This window comes from Ovis aries, chromosome 19 (genome assembly GCF_016772045.2).
Source record: "Ovis aries strain OAR_USU_Benz2616 breed Rambouillet chromosome 19, ARS-UI_Ramb_v3.0, whole genome shotgun sequence".
Lineage (NCBI taxonomy): Eukaryota > Metazoa > Chordata > Mammalia > Artiodactyla > Bovidae > Ovis > Ovis aries.
The window spans coordinates 21,822,782-21,840,382 of record NC_056072.1 but is presented as its reverse complement, the minus strand read 5'-3'; the positions used below and the strand labels follow the sequence as shown (position 1 = coordinate 21,840,382).

General features: G+C 44.6%; 1 protein-coding gene across 13 annotated transcripts in view; it reads left to right on the top strand.

Annotated features, from left to right (window-relative positions):
* ITPR1 (inositol 1,4,5-trisphosphate receptor type 1) overlaps positions 1–17,601 on the top strand; it is a 348,286-nt gene that overhangs the window by 19,555 nt on the left and 311,130 nt on the right. For all 13 annotated transcript variants that reach the window (XM_060402187.1, XM_027958140.3, XM_027958135.3 and 10 more), the window contains exons 3-4: positions 8,231–8,338; positions 12,776–12,846. In XM_060402187.1, the coding sequence (XP_060258170.1) occupies positions 8,247–8,338; positions 12,776–12,846 (163 nt within the window). In that variant the 5' untranslated portion in view covers positions 8,231–8,246. The remainder of the gene's footprint in view (positions 1–8,230; positions 8,339–12,775; positions 12,847–17,601) is intronic.

The following is a 17,601-nucleotide window of genomic DNA, read 5'->3' as shown; positions in this document are numbered from 1 at the left end:
GTGAGTTTTTACCACAATGCTTTTAGCAAAAGAAAGAAAGAGAAATCCAAATCTATCTTGAACTGCTTAAAATGAAATGAACATACTTCTTTTTGGATGAGGCTGTGCTTTAGCCTGTCTCAACACCAAAGTGGAGGAAAGTTCTAAATATTGAATTATCATTCCTTTGAAGAGATTTCCACCCCCACCCCTCTTCCAGCAGGGGCCTGGTTTGATGTTAGAAGAAGGGGAAGCGGAGTTGAGGTCTGGCTGTCTCGGGGATTTTGAATCTGGGGGCCGAGAAGCAGGACCTTGGATGACCTGAGTGTCAGCCACCTGATGGGCCTGCAGAGGACTGAAACACTTCTGGGACCTGTGTTTATTGGGGTATGTTTCCAGCAGTGCTGACAGAGTGAATAGGGTCTATCAAGTAGGAGAAGCACAAGTTACAGGCAGTAGGGAGGGAAGACTTCGAAGGAAGTGAAGTGCATGTTCTCATTTTAGTCTCACTTGGAAATAAAAAAGTGAGCCCTTAGTAAGCGCCGGGTGTTGGGCTGAGCACTTTGTGTGGGGTTTCTCGGTTTGTCCCTCATGGTGACGCTGATGGGAGGCAGGGTCCTGATGAGAGAGAGGAATGGTAGCCGCCCCCCCACCCCCCACACACACTGTATTTCTTAAAATACGCACAAGGGAGTTGAAATTCAGAAGTTATGTAAGTTGCTTAAGCACACACAGCAGGTAACTGATGAAGAGGGAATTTGAATGCAGGTGTTCTAGGTTGATGTTGCTAGCCTTTTTGAACATACCAAGGGATGGTCAGTGGGAGACAGGTACTTCTTTCCAGGGATAGATGTTAGATGTTTTGTTTCTGGCTCCCAGTGTCTCAAAAGTCCGTTGAAAAAGGCCAAGAGGCCTTTCTTTATTTTTTGATCCAACAACATAAACTTGGCTTTAATTAGTTTCAGAAAAACAATCCCCTAAGAAACAGTGTAATTTCTTTTAGGCAGACGATAAGCTGACGCTGTAGTACATTGAACCCAAGTTTGACTGCTTGCATGTCCCGGGCAGTGTGCTGGGGGCTGGGAAGCAGTGGGAGTGAATCCTCCTGCTGTCCTCGCCCTCATGGCTGTGCTGTGCTTAGTTACTCAGTCGTGTCTGACTCTTTGTGACCCCATGGACTGTAGCCCGCCAGGCTCTGTCCGTGGGCCTTCTCCAGGCAAGAATACTGGAGTGGGTTGCCATGCTCTCCTCCAGGGGATCTTCCCGACCCAGGGATCGGACCCAGTTCTCCTGCATTGCAGGCAGATTCTTTACCAACTGAGCCACCAGAGAAGCCCTGCCCTCATGGACTCATGGTCTAGTGGTGAAGACATGTAAACTAGCAAACAAGTGAATATGGGATTTTCGGACAGTGGGAGTGGACCAGATAGTGTAATTGGGGTGCTATATAGAGAAATGTGTTGCCAACGTAGAACTCAGGTTTGGGGTGTCAGAGAAGGCTTCCAGGAGGCAGTGACATCAAACTGGGACTGTAAAGCTGACTGGGAGTTAGCCACAGGTGGGGGGCACAGGGAGTGTCAGGCCGCTGGAGCAGCAGATGCCAACACCTGGGGGACAGAAAGTGTACACAGTATGTTGGGGGAATCTGGAAAAATGCATCAGTGCTTGAGGGTAAAAGCAGTGGGGAGAGTCCAGAGAGATGAGGAAGAGATAGATAGGGACTGGATTATGGAGAGCCCTGAAGAGACTTGGGGAGGTTTTAAGCAGAGGAATGCATGGTCTGCCTTAGGCTTCTAAAAGGTCATGCTGGCTGTACATGTAGAATAATGGAGGTGAGAGAGGTGAATAGGATAGATGATCTTATTTGCAAAGCAGAAGTAGAGACAGAGATATGGAGAACAAATCTACGGCTGTCAAGGGGGAAAAGCTGAGATGGGAGGAACTGAGAGATTGGGATTGACGTATATATGTTTTTGATACTATATATAAAGTAGATAACTCGTGAGAACAGATTCGCAATGTGTAGCACTGGGCGGACTACTTATGGTACTGTGGTGGCCTGAATGGGAAGGAAGTCCCAACGGGAGGGGTTGTATGTATACGTATAACTGATTCATTTTGCTATGTAGTAGAAACTAACACAACATTGCTTTACAGCAACTATAATAAAAATTTTTTAAAAATGAAACAACAAAAAAAAATCAAGGACCAGAATGAAGCCCAGTTGAAAAATGATTTTGCCTGAGATTTGTGAGGTGGGCAGAGGAGTTAAAAAACAGTAGAGGCTTTAAGAAATGTTTTCAAGCTTATAATCAGTAAGATTTGATGTTCATTTAAATATCATCATTCATATGTTTGACATATTTACTAAGCACCTACCACGTGGTCAGCACTGGTGATAGGAATGCAGTGGTATGCCAAACAGATCCCAGACAGATTTGGGCTTGTATTAGGGCAAGAGATGGAATAGGAATGAGTGTATTCTGGATCTGAGGGACCAGCACAGGCAGAAGTCCTGTGACAGGGATAAGGTGAGAGAGGACGGGAGGTGCCCCCAGACTTGTGGAGGTCGGTGATGTGAGTGTGGAGGAGGAGAAGCAGATTGGGCAGACCGGTGAGTTCTTTTTGGTCCATTGAGATGCTGTGGGCATTTTGGAGCTGAACCCCAGTAGCTCTTGGCCAGGAGATACAGACCTGTGGCTCTTCGTGGTATAGAAGCCGCTGGAGGCAGCAGAGTGGACAAGAAGACCGAGGAAGTGTAGAAAAGGCTGAGAGCAACACAGGCTGTGTGGCCTCAGAATTGGAGGACCATCACCCCGAGTTTCTCTTCTCTAAGGGGAGCTCTGAATTGGTACATTTTTATCCTCACCTTTCTTAATAGAATCCAGCTGTTTCTTTCCACTCTGCTCAGGGAGCAGTTTCAGGGGACAGTGAATTGAAGCTGAGCCAGCGGGCGATGTGAGACTCAGCAAACCTGCCACAGCTCCATCTGCCTGCGGACGACACAGAGGCCGGAGTGATCCACCTTTCTCCACCCCAGTCAAGCCTCTCTGTGAGAAGCCTATTTTAGGAGGTGCATTAACTGATCAGAGCAGTGGCAGGTGGAGGTGGTATAGAAATACTGATAATTTTCATAGATGGCATGATTTAACTTCCTGCCAGGTATCAGATTGGCCAAAAAATTCACTTGGGTTTTTCCATAAGCACTCACGGGAAGAGCCACATGAACTTTTTGGCCAACTCAGTACATCAGCAGATGCGTTATAAAGACAACCTCACGGAGCCTTATGACCACCTGCTGAGGGAAGCACTCTATTTGTCCCCCTTTTACAGATGGGAAAAGTAAGGCTTAGGGAAAGGGTGGATCTGGCCTGAAGCCCTACAGAGAAGAGATGACAGAGCCACGTTGGAACCCTGGCTTCTGAAGCCAGGAGGTGTCAGGAACTGGGGAGGATGCTGACAAGCCAAGTCTCAAGGAGAAACGAGAGAGTGTTCATGTGTTCAGAGGTCTTGGAGCATCAGAGGACAGATCAGCAGCAGAAATTCTGGGAGGCGCTTGTCGTTGCGTGGGAGGGGTGGGGAACAGGAGTGTTTGCCAAACAAGCTGTTTGAACCTAGAGTAGGCCTCATTGCCGGTCCGCATGGAAGACAAGACCATCCCTTAAGCGACATGGTGGGGGTAGGGGTGGGGGTAGTTCTATTATTGGGCGAGACGTGGAATTACAGGGTTTACAGGGTTGCTTCCGACCTTTATTCTATGATTTTGTATATTTGGAAAGTTCAGAATGCTCTGTGGTTGGGAGTTTCAGTATAATTCTACATTGTTCAGCTTTTTCTCAAGGGGTGAATTAGGCAGGATAATTACCTCCCTTAAAGTAAAAATATGTCGTCATAGGACACAAAAGAGTCCATTTGTGTGATACCCAGCTGACTTATTATGCAGGAGATCCTTTCCTTTACTGAATTTGATTTTTTTAATTTATTAATTTTTTCCAGTTTTATTGATATTTGAGATGCAACATTGTATAAGTTTAAGGTGTACACCATAATGATGTGATGTATGTATGTATTACAAATGATTGCCACAGTAAATTTAGTTAACATCTGCACCAGTTATAATTTTTTTTTCCTTGTGAAGGGAACCTTTAAGATCTACTCTGGATAACTTTCAAATATACGATACAGTACTATGGCCTATACTTGTCACGTTGTACATTGCATACCCAGAAGTTATTTTCTTAAATGGGGAAGTTTAATATAAAGAATTTTTTTTATTTTTAAAAATTGAAATGCAGTTAATTTGCAGTATTATATAAGTTTCAGTTGTATCACATAGTGATTCACAATTTTGAAAGAAATCTGAAGCCCTATAATCAGCTAGAAATAACAGCTAATGGCCAGAGAGATGGTTGGAGCTCTGGAGCTGACCACCTGGGCTTGTTCTCATAGATATCTGCTGACCAACTCAGAGTTTCTTAGCAGCGAGCCCTAGGTGTCAGATGTACCAGGGTCCTGCAGCTCAGTGGTAGGGTGGCACCAGCTGTTCTTCCGTTAGGTGATCCCCAGCCACTGTGTGAGTGACACAGGAGCCCTGGGTACAGAGATGAGGAGTTCAAAGGCACAAGTGGTCCAGGATCAGACCCATGGGCAGGCTCTCTCATCCTACTTCTGAACAACAGGAAGTCTTCCAGAGGATGGCTCCCAGGATGACTTTCTACCTCCTCCCCTCTGGACCCCAGAGGCCTGTTCTGTTGACTATCCTGGTGTTTACTTCCAGGACATCACTGATGGTTGTGCCCCTCCTTCCTCCCCTTTACTCCCTCCTCATCCTTTTCCTCTTCCTCCACTTGGCTAATGGTAGGTGAGGGGAAGCATCCAAAGGTTTCCCACCAGACCAGAGAGGGTCTGCCTGGTCCTTTGTGAGGGTACCCATTGTTTGGGACCCTGGGGAAGAATCTGTCCCTGCCCCCACGCCCCTCTTTTTTAACTGAGATGCCTGGCAGATTGCTCAGTTGAGGACCATGAACTATGGTGGATGCATTAGCCCATGTTTTCAGAAGGAAATATAAAGTATGCCTGAAGTTTATTTGTTCAACTATCTACTTAATAAGAATGTTTATTAGGAAGAAGAAACTTAATGTCCCCCCCTAAATTATCAAAGTATTATGTGGCAGCGACAGAAAAATTAGGAAATACCAAAGAAAAATTATCAAATGGAATTGTGCACATAAAAGAAAATCAGTTCTTAATATTGTCACCGAGAATAAGAGGTTAACAAATTAATCCATGTTCCAGGCATTGCCATTGATGAACAGCTCTGTTTACCAGTCATGTGGACCAGAGTTATAATTCTGGCCTTCCTACTTGTTAATTATATATGTCTTAGGCATCTTTGGAGAAGGCAATGGCACCCCACTCCAGTACTCTTGCCTGGAAAATCCTATGGACAGAGGAGTCTGGTGGGCTGCAGTCCATGGGGTCGCTAAGAGTCTGACACGGCTGAGCGACTTCACTTTCACCTTTCCCTTTCATTTACTGGAGAAGGAAATGGCAACCCACTCCAGTGTTCTTGCCTGGAGAATCCCAGGGACGGGGGAGCCTGGTGGGCTGCCATCTTTGGGGTCGCACAGATTCGGACACGACTGAAGTGACTTAGCAGTTGGACATCTTAGCCTTTTGGCAGCTCAGTTTCCCAACAGCAAAATGGTAATAATGGTAGTTCCTGCCTCATGCTGTGGTCCTGAGGATTTGAGAAGATTTGTAAAGGTCTCAGCCCGGTGGTGGGTATGATAATGCTTGCCAAATGCTAGCCATTATTATTAGAAATGGTGGCAATGCAGAACCTACTGCATGGGCCTGGCACCCAGACTTCTGTTGAGATTATCAATGCAAGCAAAACTGAGTATGTCATGCTTTGTCATTCCAGGACACTGAATAGTGTCCAGTGCTTCCCATTCAGGACCTGAAGCTTCTAGTAAGGTGACCAGGTTGTGATCAAAGTTCAGAGACTAGTAGGCATGCTGCTGTTTCTCGGCCTGGTCTCCACTGGGGCCAAGAGGGCCGGGAGAGACTCAGTCACAGTAGACAAGTCCCTTGCCCTCCTCCCGAGCATGTATCTGCTCGCCTGCATTCATCACTGTCCCTGGATCCTTCTGGAAGTTTCTAGTGTGAAGACACAGATTCGGTCTGACTCAAAATTCAAACAGAACTTGTTTCCCAGTAATGAGTCCCAGAAGTACACTGACTTCCTTACCCTTTATAAGACTTTTAAGTGTACGTGCAGAAGGGAAATACCAATGCCCGTGCGTGGTTTTGTTTTGGGTGTCTTTTTGGGATGTTGTTTAAAACAGGGGTTCCCAACCTCTGGGATCTAATGCCTGATGTAATAGCAGTAGAAATAAAGTCCCCAATAAATGTTATGTGCTTGAATCACCCCCAAACCATTCCCTCCTCTCCCTTCCCTGGTCCGTGGAAAAATTGCCTTCCGGAAAACCAATCCCTGGTGCCAAAAAGGTTGAGGACCGCTGTTTTAAAACATCGGTTTGCCTATAGGTGTAAAATACAGTTAAGAAGAAATGACAGGATGATAGGTTCGATTTCAGAGAGTGGGATGTGGCGAGCTGAGTCTCTGCCCGTTGTTTGTGTATCTCTCCCCAAGGTCTAGAGATGCTGGCTCTTTCGTTTTGAGAGTGTGTTCTCAGTTGCGCGCAATCTCTCTACGTAAGTTCATGTTCAAGGCAGTGCTCTTTATCTTTTGCAACATCTTGGCTGCTGGAAGGGCAAATGAGTTTTTCCTTGCCGTTTCTCACAAGCAGTGAACTGAGGTTCTTTCATGGTTTGTTTTCAGTACCTGCCACTCCTACTAAGGGAGGAGAAATGCTTCTTGAGGTTTCCCGCTGATCACTGAGGCATAATTCTTCTGAAAAGAAAACTTGGCACCTGGAAAGCAATTTCAGGAGAGAATACTTCTCCACGCCATTCCAGGTCTTGTGGCGTGGTGGGGTGAATGCTTTCTGGCAGGGAAACTGGAGTAAAGAGATGGGCAAGGATGTTTAAGGGGGTCTGGGTTTGGAGGAGAGGTCTAGGAAAGACCAAGGTTACCCTAAACATCTATACACCAGGTTCCTGAGGAAATGATGAGGAGCTACTGCAGTCCACGCCAGCACACACTCTTTGCACAGAACTGAGCTTGTTTTTTATTTTTATTTTTACTTTTTAACTATGCTGTGTGGCATGTGGGCTCTGAACTTCCCCAACCAGGGATTGAACCCTTGCTCCCTACAGTGGAAGCACCGAATCTTAACCACTGGACCGCTAGGGAGGTCCTTTAGCTTGTGTTGTAAATTTCAGTTTAGATTTTTTTTCTTTAAATAATTGACTCCCGCTCCTCAATGTTTATGGCCCTGATGAAAGCTCTTTCTATGAGTCATGTCAATATTTTTGTTGATAATTTGTGTGTGTGTGTGTTGTTTGTGTGTGGGGTGATTACTGAGCTGTGCAGAGATTTACTGAATTTATGAACATGTTCTAGAACTGCCGTTCACTGTGTGTGTTCCTGACCAAGTTTCTTAAGGGACTGCAGCCTCACTTTTTAGTTGCGTTGGAATGAGTTGGACCAGGTGCTGAGTCTTTCTCCCTCTGCATGGGTTTCATGGTGAAGGAACAGAAGGAAAGACAATGGAATAGCATTTGCGTGAAGTGTATAGGTTGTTGAATTCTTAAAAGGCCTCTAGAGCTTTGTGGTATTTATTACTAGGTTTCCTCATATTAATTCTGTTCCTTTGGTGCCTCAGCCCCAGGCCCGGCCAGACCCAAGTTTTATACCAGGTGTTTCCTTCTGCCTGAACATTCCCTGAGGCAGATTGAGCATGTTAATATTTCCTAAGTCAGACTTTCCAGCTCCTAATCATTGCAGAGTTCTTGGCAGACTTCCCTGTAGTCTTTATATTCACTATTTATTATCGAGGGTCTTCAACTTGGAGAATTGGATTCAGTCATGGTTTTGTTAGAAACAAGCCTTACTGTGGTTGGAATACCCTGAAATGAAAGGATAGATGGGGGAAAATGTGGCTGCATATGTCCTGCTTGGCTCAGCGAATTGCCTGCCTGTCACACACTGATTTAAATTTGACTTTTAAGTAGAACGCTTTGGAAAATTGAGCTAAGCCAATTCTCAGTGACTCTCCCACCCCCCGTCCCGCCCCGAGCATTTCTTTCCTTCTAATAATGTTGCGTATTTTACTTTGTCTAGGATTCTCAAGAAAGACATGTCTGACAAGATGTCTAGTTTCCTACACATCGGAGACATTTGTTCTCTGTACGCCGAAGGATCGACAAATGGATTTATTAGCACCTTGGGGTAAGAGCACCTGGTTTCTTGTATGGCAGGGTTTATTTAAGACATTAGAACATCAGCTTCAACACTGTGATTTTTCTAGGACATGAATGTTCCCATTTTATTTGATTTTTCCAGCGATGGTTGGAATCACAAATATCAGATCTCTTATTAGCCAGGTTTAACCTCTTACACAGAAATGCCATTTGCCCATCAGTTCTGCAAGAATGAAGTCTCATCAGTTAGTACTGTTAATTCAGAATTATTGTAATAGCCTCTTCTTTCGTATGTCAGAGGGAAAGTGCTAAGTGTATGGGATGAATGTTCAGATTAGTATTTACAGACCCCAGGGAAGTGCTTTCGCTTTGTAAAAGCTCTTATTTTTAAGTGGTGACTTGTTCGTTGTACAAGTAGAGACCAGAACTACTCAGGTGCTTCTCTCTCTCCCTTGAGGCAGAACGTTTTCTGCCTCAGATCACTGTGTGCATCTGAAAGTTACAAATGGCACCAAGTTCTTTAAATCAGATTTCTGGTGTTCTGTTCTTTCTTCAGTTGTTTTTTCCCCCCCAAGCCCGTATAAATACATTCCCTAATGTATTCATTTGATTATCTTTTGCCTTCTCCTCCTCCTTCTATTGTCTGGAAGAGGAAATGAGAGGTGAATTAGTCCCGAAGGGCAGGCACAAGCAGAATGGGGAGTGAAGGTGGTTATCTCTGTAAAAGTTGTACATGGTCTGTAATGTCTTTGCATGAAAAGGAGTGGTGGGTGGCATTGTGGTGTTTGGCAAGAGCTGGTCTCAAATGTGGGGGCGGGGGAGGAAGGCAACAATTTCTCTAAGAACCTCATTGTCACAGCAGCCAGAACCATCCTTTTTAATCAGACTTCCTATTTAAAGTATGCTGATTCTCTGGTAGTTTGTAAAGTAAGTGTATTCCCAGGCTCTCATTCAGTTACTCCAGCCTCAAGGAGCAAGTTATTTCAGATAAAGAATTCTATAGCTCAGCTGGATCTCTCCAAATAAAGATTTTTTTCAAAAGTTATCCAGTAAAAATGAGTGATCCATGACTGCTTGATCACCAGTCAAGTGGCTTTTTAAAATTTTTTCTGAAGCCTTTTTTAAAACTCTTTATACTAAAGACCCACCCTTCACAATATACCTTCTGTTGTTCAGTCACCAAGTCGTGTCTGACTCTTGGAGACCCATGGACTGCAGCACACCAAGCTTCTCTGTCCCGCACTATCTCCTGGAGTTTGCCCAAGATACCTTCTGTAGCTTTGGCAGAATCCTGCTGCTTGTGCCTCTCTGTTGTCCTTTTTTCCTTCTTGGCTAATTTCTTGCTTTTTCCATCTCTAGTTGAATCTTGCATCCTCTTATTTTTCTGCAGTAATAAGTAGCAGCGGTAACTGCCTGTATGAATCCTATCAGTGTTTACAGCTCTGTGCTATGTACTCTACAGCCACCATCCCTTTAATCCCCAAACAGCTTTTTACAGTGAGCATTATTATTGCTATTTATGGGGGCAAAAATCTCTGAGCATCAGAGAGGTGAAGTCCCCTGCCCAGGGTTTCACAGCTACAAAGACTGAGAACTTCCAGACTAGCGCTTCTAACAGTTGCCCTTGGTGGGGCCAACTTCCCCTTCCCAGCTCGTCTGACTGCGCCTCTCTGGCTGAATTTGCTCACCCCTATCCTCATGGTCTGCCCACAACTCTTATCTGAATGCCTTGTTAAGGCTCAGGCCCACCTTATGCTCCATCTCTGGTCTGTGGCCCTAATTTCTTCTAATGGTGCCACTGCCTTTCCAGTCACCTAGGCTCACTTCCTATCACTTGCTGAATCCACTGGGCCAGCCCCTAAAATCTTAGTACCTCTTTTTCTTCCAGAGCATCTCCTTTTAGATTTCCTATGAGGTACAGAGCTTTATAAGAGTTTTCATAAGTATTGTGAACAAATTAATAATAAGGTCTCCCCCTTTAACATGAGAATGACCCCTCTTTTTTAATGTTAAATTTAGGGCCCTAGTCTTTCCTTTAGATGAATATTTTATTCCCTTGGTTCTCTGCACATACTTGAGGATAACTGGTGTAAAAATGGATTTGGAAAATAAAATTTGACCTCTTTTTCCTTCTCATATTTTTTACATTTATGGAGCGCTACTCGTGGATGACGATGAGTGACTGCCAATTTTTGTGGAATCAGCATCCAGAGCTATTTATGTAACCCAGTTCCATTTATATAGATGGAAGTTACCTCCAAATGGCTTTATTGACTCACTGAACTTTAAACTCACCTAGGGCCTTGGAAAGCCCAAGTGTGTGACATGTAGTGTCAAGAGAAGTGCTTCTCAATCATGTGCAAAACTTGTGAAAAAGAAAGATTCTTGGATCCCGTCCTGCAACACGGCTTTAGTAGGCCTGGGGAGGATGGGCACTTGGTATCACTATATTTAAGAAACAAAAAGTCTCATGAACATCTCCCTACTTGGGAATCCTTGAGACCAACTCTTCGATTTTACAGTGAGGAAACTGAGACTAGGGGGAGTGAAGTGATACAGTCTGTGTCATGCTGCTAGCAGGTAGCTGAAGGCCATCTACAATAAATTTTCTTCTAACCTAGAATGGGACTCTTTCTCCTACGCATACCTCCTTGTCTGAGAACTTGATTAATTTACCAAGCCCTGGGTTGAATTCCAAGGCACGCCACCCCACTCCCCACCCTTGTCCCCAGCTCCTGCCTACACATATTAGATCTGGTGGCGTTTCCTTGTTTATACTTGGAGGGGCTCACAGTGGGCGCAGGGGTTTATGTATACATTTTCTGCTCTTTATTTGTGCATGAATGTTGAGACTGTGACCACACGGTCCCTCTTGTTAATGAAAAGAGCCTATGTCTTAGAGCCGAAGGAGGCAAGTTGCTGGTGGACTGTTCTAGACACTTCGATTCATCGACTAAATAGATACTGAGTACTCAGCCTGGTTAGGAAGTGTGCTGGCCCTGGGTGAAGGGTAGAACCTTCTGGGTCACAAAGCAGGCACGCTTTCTGTCCTGGGGATCTTCTTGCCTAGTGTATCATTTGTGTTTCAGCCCGGTGAGATGGAGGGTGGTGGGGAGGGACAGAGGCCAGGCAGAGGGAGCCTGGGGCAGGAAAGACTTAGGGTCTTCATGAGAAGATGGGAGTTCTGATTTAGGATCTTGAAAGATGCATGAAAGAATTTTAGGATGTGTCGGCAGATTTTGGAAAAGAAACAGTAAGAGTTAAGGCTAGTTATTTAATGGTAACTTGCCTTTGGGATAAGACATAGCTTAATGGAAGGATCCCTGGAAAACCATATTAGCTGGGAGCAAGTTTTCTGGCCCCTTGGAAGTGAGCCAGTCCTGCCAATACCAGTTCTAGGAACTTGGAAAAGTCATGTAAACTCAGAGCTTCAATTTTCCTCGTCTGTTCAAAAAAAAAAAGAAAGAAATTATTTTTTTTAACAAATCAGTTGTACAAAAGCATTGTACAAGTCATATCTGTCAGTTGGAATTTTAAACATGGGGTCTTTATATATAGATAGAGGCTGGTTATTTATCTGTAATTTTGTGCTCTTTCCCCACTAGTCTTTTTGAAGCTCCAGAGTCTTCTCTTACTCCCATGCTTGTGTACATAGGGTTCTTTCCCCTTGAAAATGCTCCCTTCTTCTTCATCCTCCGCCTCTGTTTCCGTCTCCAACAGTTCCCAATTTGGCCTCTTCCACCGGCAGCTTCTCAGGTAGCTTCAGGCATAGTGAGTTTCTGGCTGTATTTCGTCCTCTTCTCTTACAGCCTGCAGGTGATATGCTCCTTGTCAGTTTGTCTTTCTGGTTCCTGCATGAATCAGCCTTGGGCTCCCGAAGGGCAGGGGCCTGCCTCCCACCCATGTTCACATCCCAGGGCCTAGCTCAGTGCCTGGCATGGAGTGGGCCCCTTGGGTGCAAGGACGTTTTGCTGTGCCCCTGACCTAAGCTTTAGTGCATGCTGTGCTCACAATGGGGCTTTCCAGGTGCCCCAGTGATAAAGAAATCACCTGCCAATGCTGGAGATGCAGGTTTGATCGCTGGGCAGGGAAGATCCCCTGGAGGAGGGCATGACAACCCACTCCAGTATTCTTGCCTGGAGAAGCCCATGGATGGAGGAGCCTGGTGGGCTACAGTCCATGGGGTTGTAAAGAGTCAGACGCAACTAAGAACACACACGCTGTTTCGCACACGCTCAGGTCTCTTCTGGATGTGGTTAAGTGAAAAGAGCCACAGAAAACAGCACCTTAATGTGTCCATTGCAGAAGCAGTCTTGGGCTCTTGAAGGAGGTTTCATTCCCTGGCTGGAGACTGGGGTAGCCTGTTTTGCATAGGAACAGCCCTGAGTATGAGTTTTGCCTAGTGCTTAGGATTTTATTTTCTTAGACTTGGTTTGATGCAACATTTACTTTCTTCTCTTTGCAGCCTGGTTGATGACCGTTGTGTTGTACAGCCAGAAACCGGGGACCTTAACAATCCACCCAAGAAATTCAGAGGTAAGTTGGGGACCATTCCAGGGAGGGTCCCTTGCCTCATTTGAAAATTCACAAAGTCTGTTGCTGTGTGTAGATATAGTTGTTTGTTTGTTTTTTTAGTCAGTCATAGGTTTATTTGCCTACATATAGGTTTATTTGCCTACATGTTTTTAAGATGTATGAGGCCAGTTTCAGGCTTTCTGAACTCTTCAAAGGCATAAATAAGTTCAGTGTCAAGATCAGGAAGGCTTGTATTAGGACCTTCATTTTTTTTCACTTGAATACATGCTGGTAAGCACGAATTCAGTTTAAAGTCTTACACTTGTGTTCGAACAAGTAGGATTTATGGATTGAATCACAAGGAACATGTGTTATTTCAGCGGAACTTGCTGTTCCATTGGGAGCTTCGCTGTACTTACATACTTCACCTCGGAGTGAGGAGTTCTTACTATTACACTTACCTTTTTGAGTTAAAAGGCATAGGAGGGACAGTCTTCCTACTGGTGGCCTTGCACTTTTGGCTTTGTGGACCTCTTGTGTTTTATGTCTTCCACGGAAGGTAGATTAGTGTATTGCAGGAGGTGTCTAAAATATAGTTGGTATCTTAAAATGAGAAACGTTTTGTTGTTATTTTTTGCTGCTGTTGTGGTTAGCGCTTCTCAGCTCTGGCTGCGTAGTAGAATTATTTGGTAGAGATATTAAATTACATGGCTGCCCAGGGCCCCTCTCCAGACCAGTTAAAGAATCTCTCATGGTTGGGGGCTAGGCACTGGCATTTTTAGGGCAGTGATTTTTATTTACAGCCAGGGCTGAGAACCCAGCGGGTTAACTATTTGACTGATGGCCTCTGTCCCAGAGAGTTTCAACCTTGCTGTTTGCAGATTATATCTTTCAAGTTATGACTTCTTTTTGTTCTTATGTGATTTAGAAACTGTTTGCGGTTTTTGAATAAAATCTCCAGAAATTAGAATAAAATAGGCAGTTGTTCAGATGGAGAGAAGCCATTTGGAAGGTGTTCGGTGTTGCACTGCATCCAGTTGGCGTGAGGCTGCCAGGAGCATGTTTTCACCTGGGGAGGGGGCTGGTGGGAGTCCGTTTAAAAAAAAAATCATTGGCATAAGCCTATACACCTCTGTTGCCTTTTTCTTCTCAGTTCCTGCTCCATGTCACCTTCCAAAACAGAATCCTGAATGCAACAGAAAGATTTGATCCAATGATCATAATCCCATCACTCACTCAGAATTAAGCCCTTCCTTCAAATTACATAATGTGCTGCGGTTTTACCATTTAAAAGAGCCAAGCGTGAGGGACTCTGTGCCAACATTGAGCGTGGCCACACTCATACTGTGCTAAGGGCTCTGCCAGCATTTCTAGCTGATGGAGGGGGTCTGCTCTCCCTAGGAGGGGATTGAAGCCCTGGAAGGTGGAGGTTTAGTAGCTTGTCTGGAATCATAGAGTTGTTGATGGATGGAGTAGGAGCTGGGATTCTCAACTTGGGCTGAGAAATCACCCAGGGGATGTTCAAAAACACCCACTTTTGAGTTCCACCTCCAGAGATTCTCATTTAACAGGGTATTTGAGATATTTTGAAAATTCCCTGGTTTGAGTCTCCCATGCAGCCTAGGTTATGAACCACTGCTCTTAGGGCCTGAGCTATAAACTCATGGCTTTATTATGTAGCAGGAAGCTGGTCCACAGTGCTTTTACAGTTGGGACTAAGTGGAAGGGATGTGGAGCCTATTGCTTGGGTCCAACATGAGCTCCTATCCTATTCTGCACCCGGGCTCTGGGAGCTGGGAAAGGAAGCTGAGAAAGATGTTAGCAAACTGTTTAGAGTTAACCAGTGGCTGTCTGAATATAAGTTTGCTGCTGCTGCTAAGTTGCTTCAGTCATGTCTGACTCTGTGCAACCCCATAGACTGCAGCCCACCAGGCTCCCCCATCCCTGGGATTCTCCAGGCAAGAACACTAGAGTGGTTTGCCATTTCCTTCTCCAAGGCATGAAAGTGAAAAGTGAAAGTGAAGTCGCTCAATCATGTCCAACTCTTAGCGACCCCATAGACTGCAGCCTACCAGACTCCTCTGTCCATGGGATTTTCCAGGCAAGAGTACTGGAGTGGGGTGCCATTTAGAATATTGAAATAAACAAGATCATAGCCAGGGGAAGTCAGAAGAGATGTATGTTTTCCTGGCACTAGGATAAAAGTGCCTGGTGCTTAGATGTATATCTGGTGGCTGATTGAAAGAGATTTTTTTTGAGATAAAAGTGACAATTCCTATAGAAGCTATTTGGAAAGAACCAAACTGGCAACCCACACCAGTATTCTTGCCTGGAGAATTCCATGGACAGAGGAGCCTCGCAGGCTACAGTCTTGGGCTCGCAAAGAGTCTGACATGACTGAGTGACTTTCACTTACTCAAACTCTTTTATGGCCTGGCTTGGGTCCACCGGTGGTCACGTGACAGTGACTTGATTTGTTGACTGTCTTTCCCCATCAATTAAAAATAAAGTGTTCTAGGTTGTGAGGTTCTTTGTACTTGTCGGAAATCTGGTTCAAAACATGCTTTGCAGCAGGCTTTGTGAATGTAGGTCATGGCTGCCTCAATTCCTCGTGGTGAGTGGGAGGCTGTCTGCACACAGGTGAGGGGCCCTGACCCATCTCTCGTTGCAACCACTGGAAGGTTTCTTGCACCCTGGAACGCGGGTGATGTTTTCCAAAAAGCAGCCCTTCAATTGTAGTGTGGTGTTTAAAACATTTTTCTCTAAAACAGGGAGAAAGGTGTTTCTTCTGAAAGGGATTACTGCCTTTCCAAATACAGATCTGTTTTGAAGGTTGAAGTCATTGTGATGTTTAGAAATGGTGCATTGGGCAATTGGGTGGCATTTCTTGTCCATTTCCTTGCTGTGCCAATGCATCCTGAAATTTACCAGACACGTATGGAAAAGTGAGATGCCGGTGAGCGGCTGGTTGAAATGATGGAGTCTTTACCTTAGTGATCAGCCAAGCTACACGTAGTCATTTGGGTTTGCTGTTGCTTCCTTCCCAAGTTACTTCCTATATTGAGAACCATCATAACTTGTTCTTAAGTAAATGGAAACCAAAGGCCGATTGATGTAATACTCCCTGTGGCTTCTGACTTGGGGTTTTAATTCTGGGAGCTCCTCTTGAAATCTGCCAACCTAGCAGTTAGTAACATAGGCTGGAGGATCGGGCTTCCAGGGTTCAAATCCAAATTCTGCTAATTCTTAGTTCTGTGACCCTGGACAAATGGCGTAACCTCTGTGAACCTTGGTTTTCTCATCTGTGAAATGCACAATGATATTAGTCCCTTGCTCAAAAGGTTATTGTGAGGATTAAATGCATGTTCCAAATTTAGTACTGATGGTCCTTAGTTAAGGGCTTGGGAAGCCTTAGTTACTCCTGTCTTTCCATTCCAAGTTCTCAGTACAGAGCCTGATCCTCATAGGTGGTGGCAGAGGGGACAGAAACTGTAATGATACGAGAATAATTATAGATGGTTCCTCCTTTTGTCTTTAAATGCTTTGTGGGTAGCAGTGTGTACCTGGACCACATGGGCTTGGATTCGAGGCTCAGTGTTCCCATATACAAGCTGAGTGACCCTGATAGATTACTTAAATCTCTGAGCTTATTTCTTTGCTTATGAAATGGAGGGAAAATAATTCCTTCCTCATAAAGATATAGGGAGGAAGGTAATATGGCTAAGGAGCCAAACAGAGTACTTGCGTACACGAGGCTTGCTCAAGTGACTGGAAGCTGTTATTTTTTCACGGTAGATGCTGATGAATTAAACTGTTGAACATACTTGCTTCTTTCTGATGAGCAAAAGTACACTTCCAAGTGAACTGCTTTCTTTGCGATTCCTTTGAATGTATCTCCTGCCCCTGACGTTGTTGTGGGTAGGAAGAAGAGATTGGCTGCAGTTCTGTTTCATGGAAGCCAAGGCATTTTCATTATCTGAATGAATTTTGGACCATATCCTTGTCCTCTCGGTGATGAGAGCTGAGGTGTAGAATCATTCAATTACTTTAGTCCTTTTGTTAATGTGGTACCATTTTAAAGTGCCCATGTCAGTAGAAGGTACGGTAGAATCTCTTTTCTTCCTCATGGGTGTCATTTTGCCTGTAGTTTGAAAATAGAGAAGGCAAACATCAGATTGAAACTGGGAATAGAAACTCTGTGGTTAGTGATTTCCTTTCTCTGGATTGTCTTTTCCTTTTCATTCCCACCCATCCCTTCCCTGTCCTAAATACACTGGCATATTCTACAAGGAGAAGATGGAAGCTAAAAACCATTGTCCATTTCCATCCTAGAAGGTCTGCTGTTTTAAGTTGAACCTCCAGTATTGCTGGAGTAGAAGTAACTGCGGCTTCTGGGAAACAAGATCAGCTTTGGTGATAATGATGACATTTATTTGTGTGATCCCTTTTTTCAGATCGGGGAAATTGTCCAGTTCTTGCCCTCAAAACTTGATCTTCTCCATTTAGGTCAAGAGGCTACCTTTGACCTCACATTCTTGATCTTGTACGGATACTACGCTATCAGTGTTCCCAAGGTGTGAGAGAGTTTTAATCTTGTAGTTAAACCTTTAGTTTTAGAAGAGAAGCTGTTTAGAATGGTAGCTCAGAATTAAAGCTGTGGGGAGGAGCTTGGGCAGGGAAAGGTGAGGAGAAAGGAAGCATTCTGATATCTTTGGTGGTTCATAGGAACTGGGGAAGAGCCCAGAGATCAGGCTGAAAGTGTGCACATTCCAGATC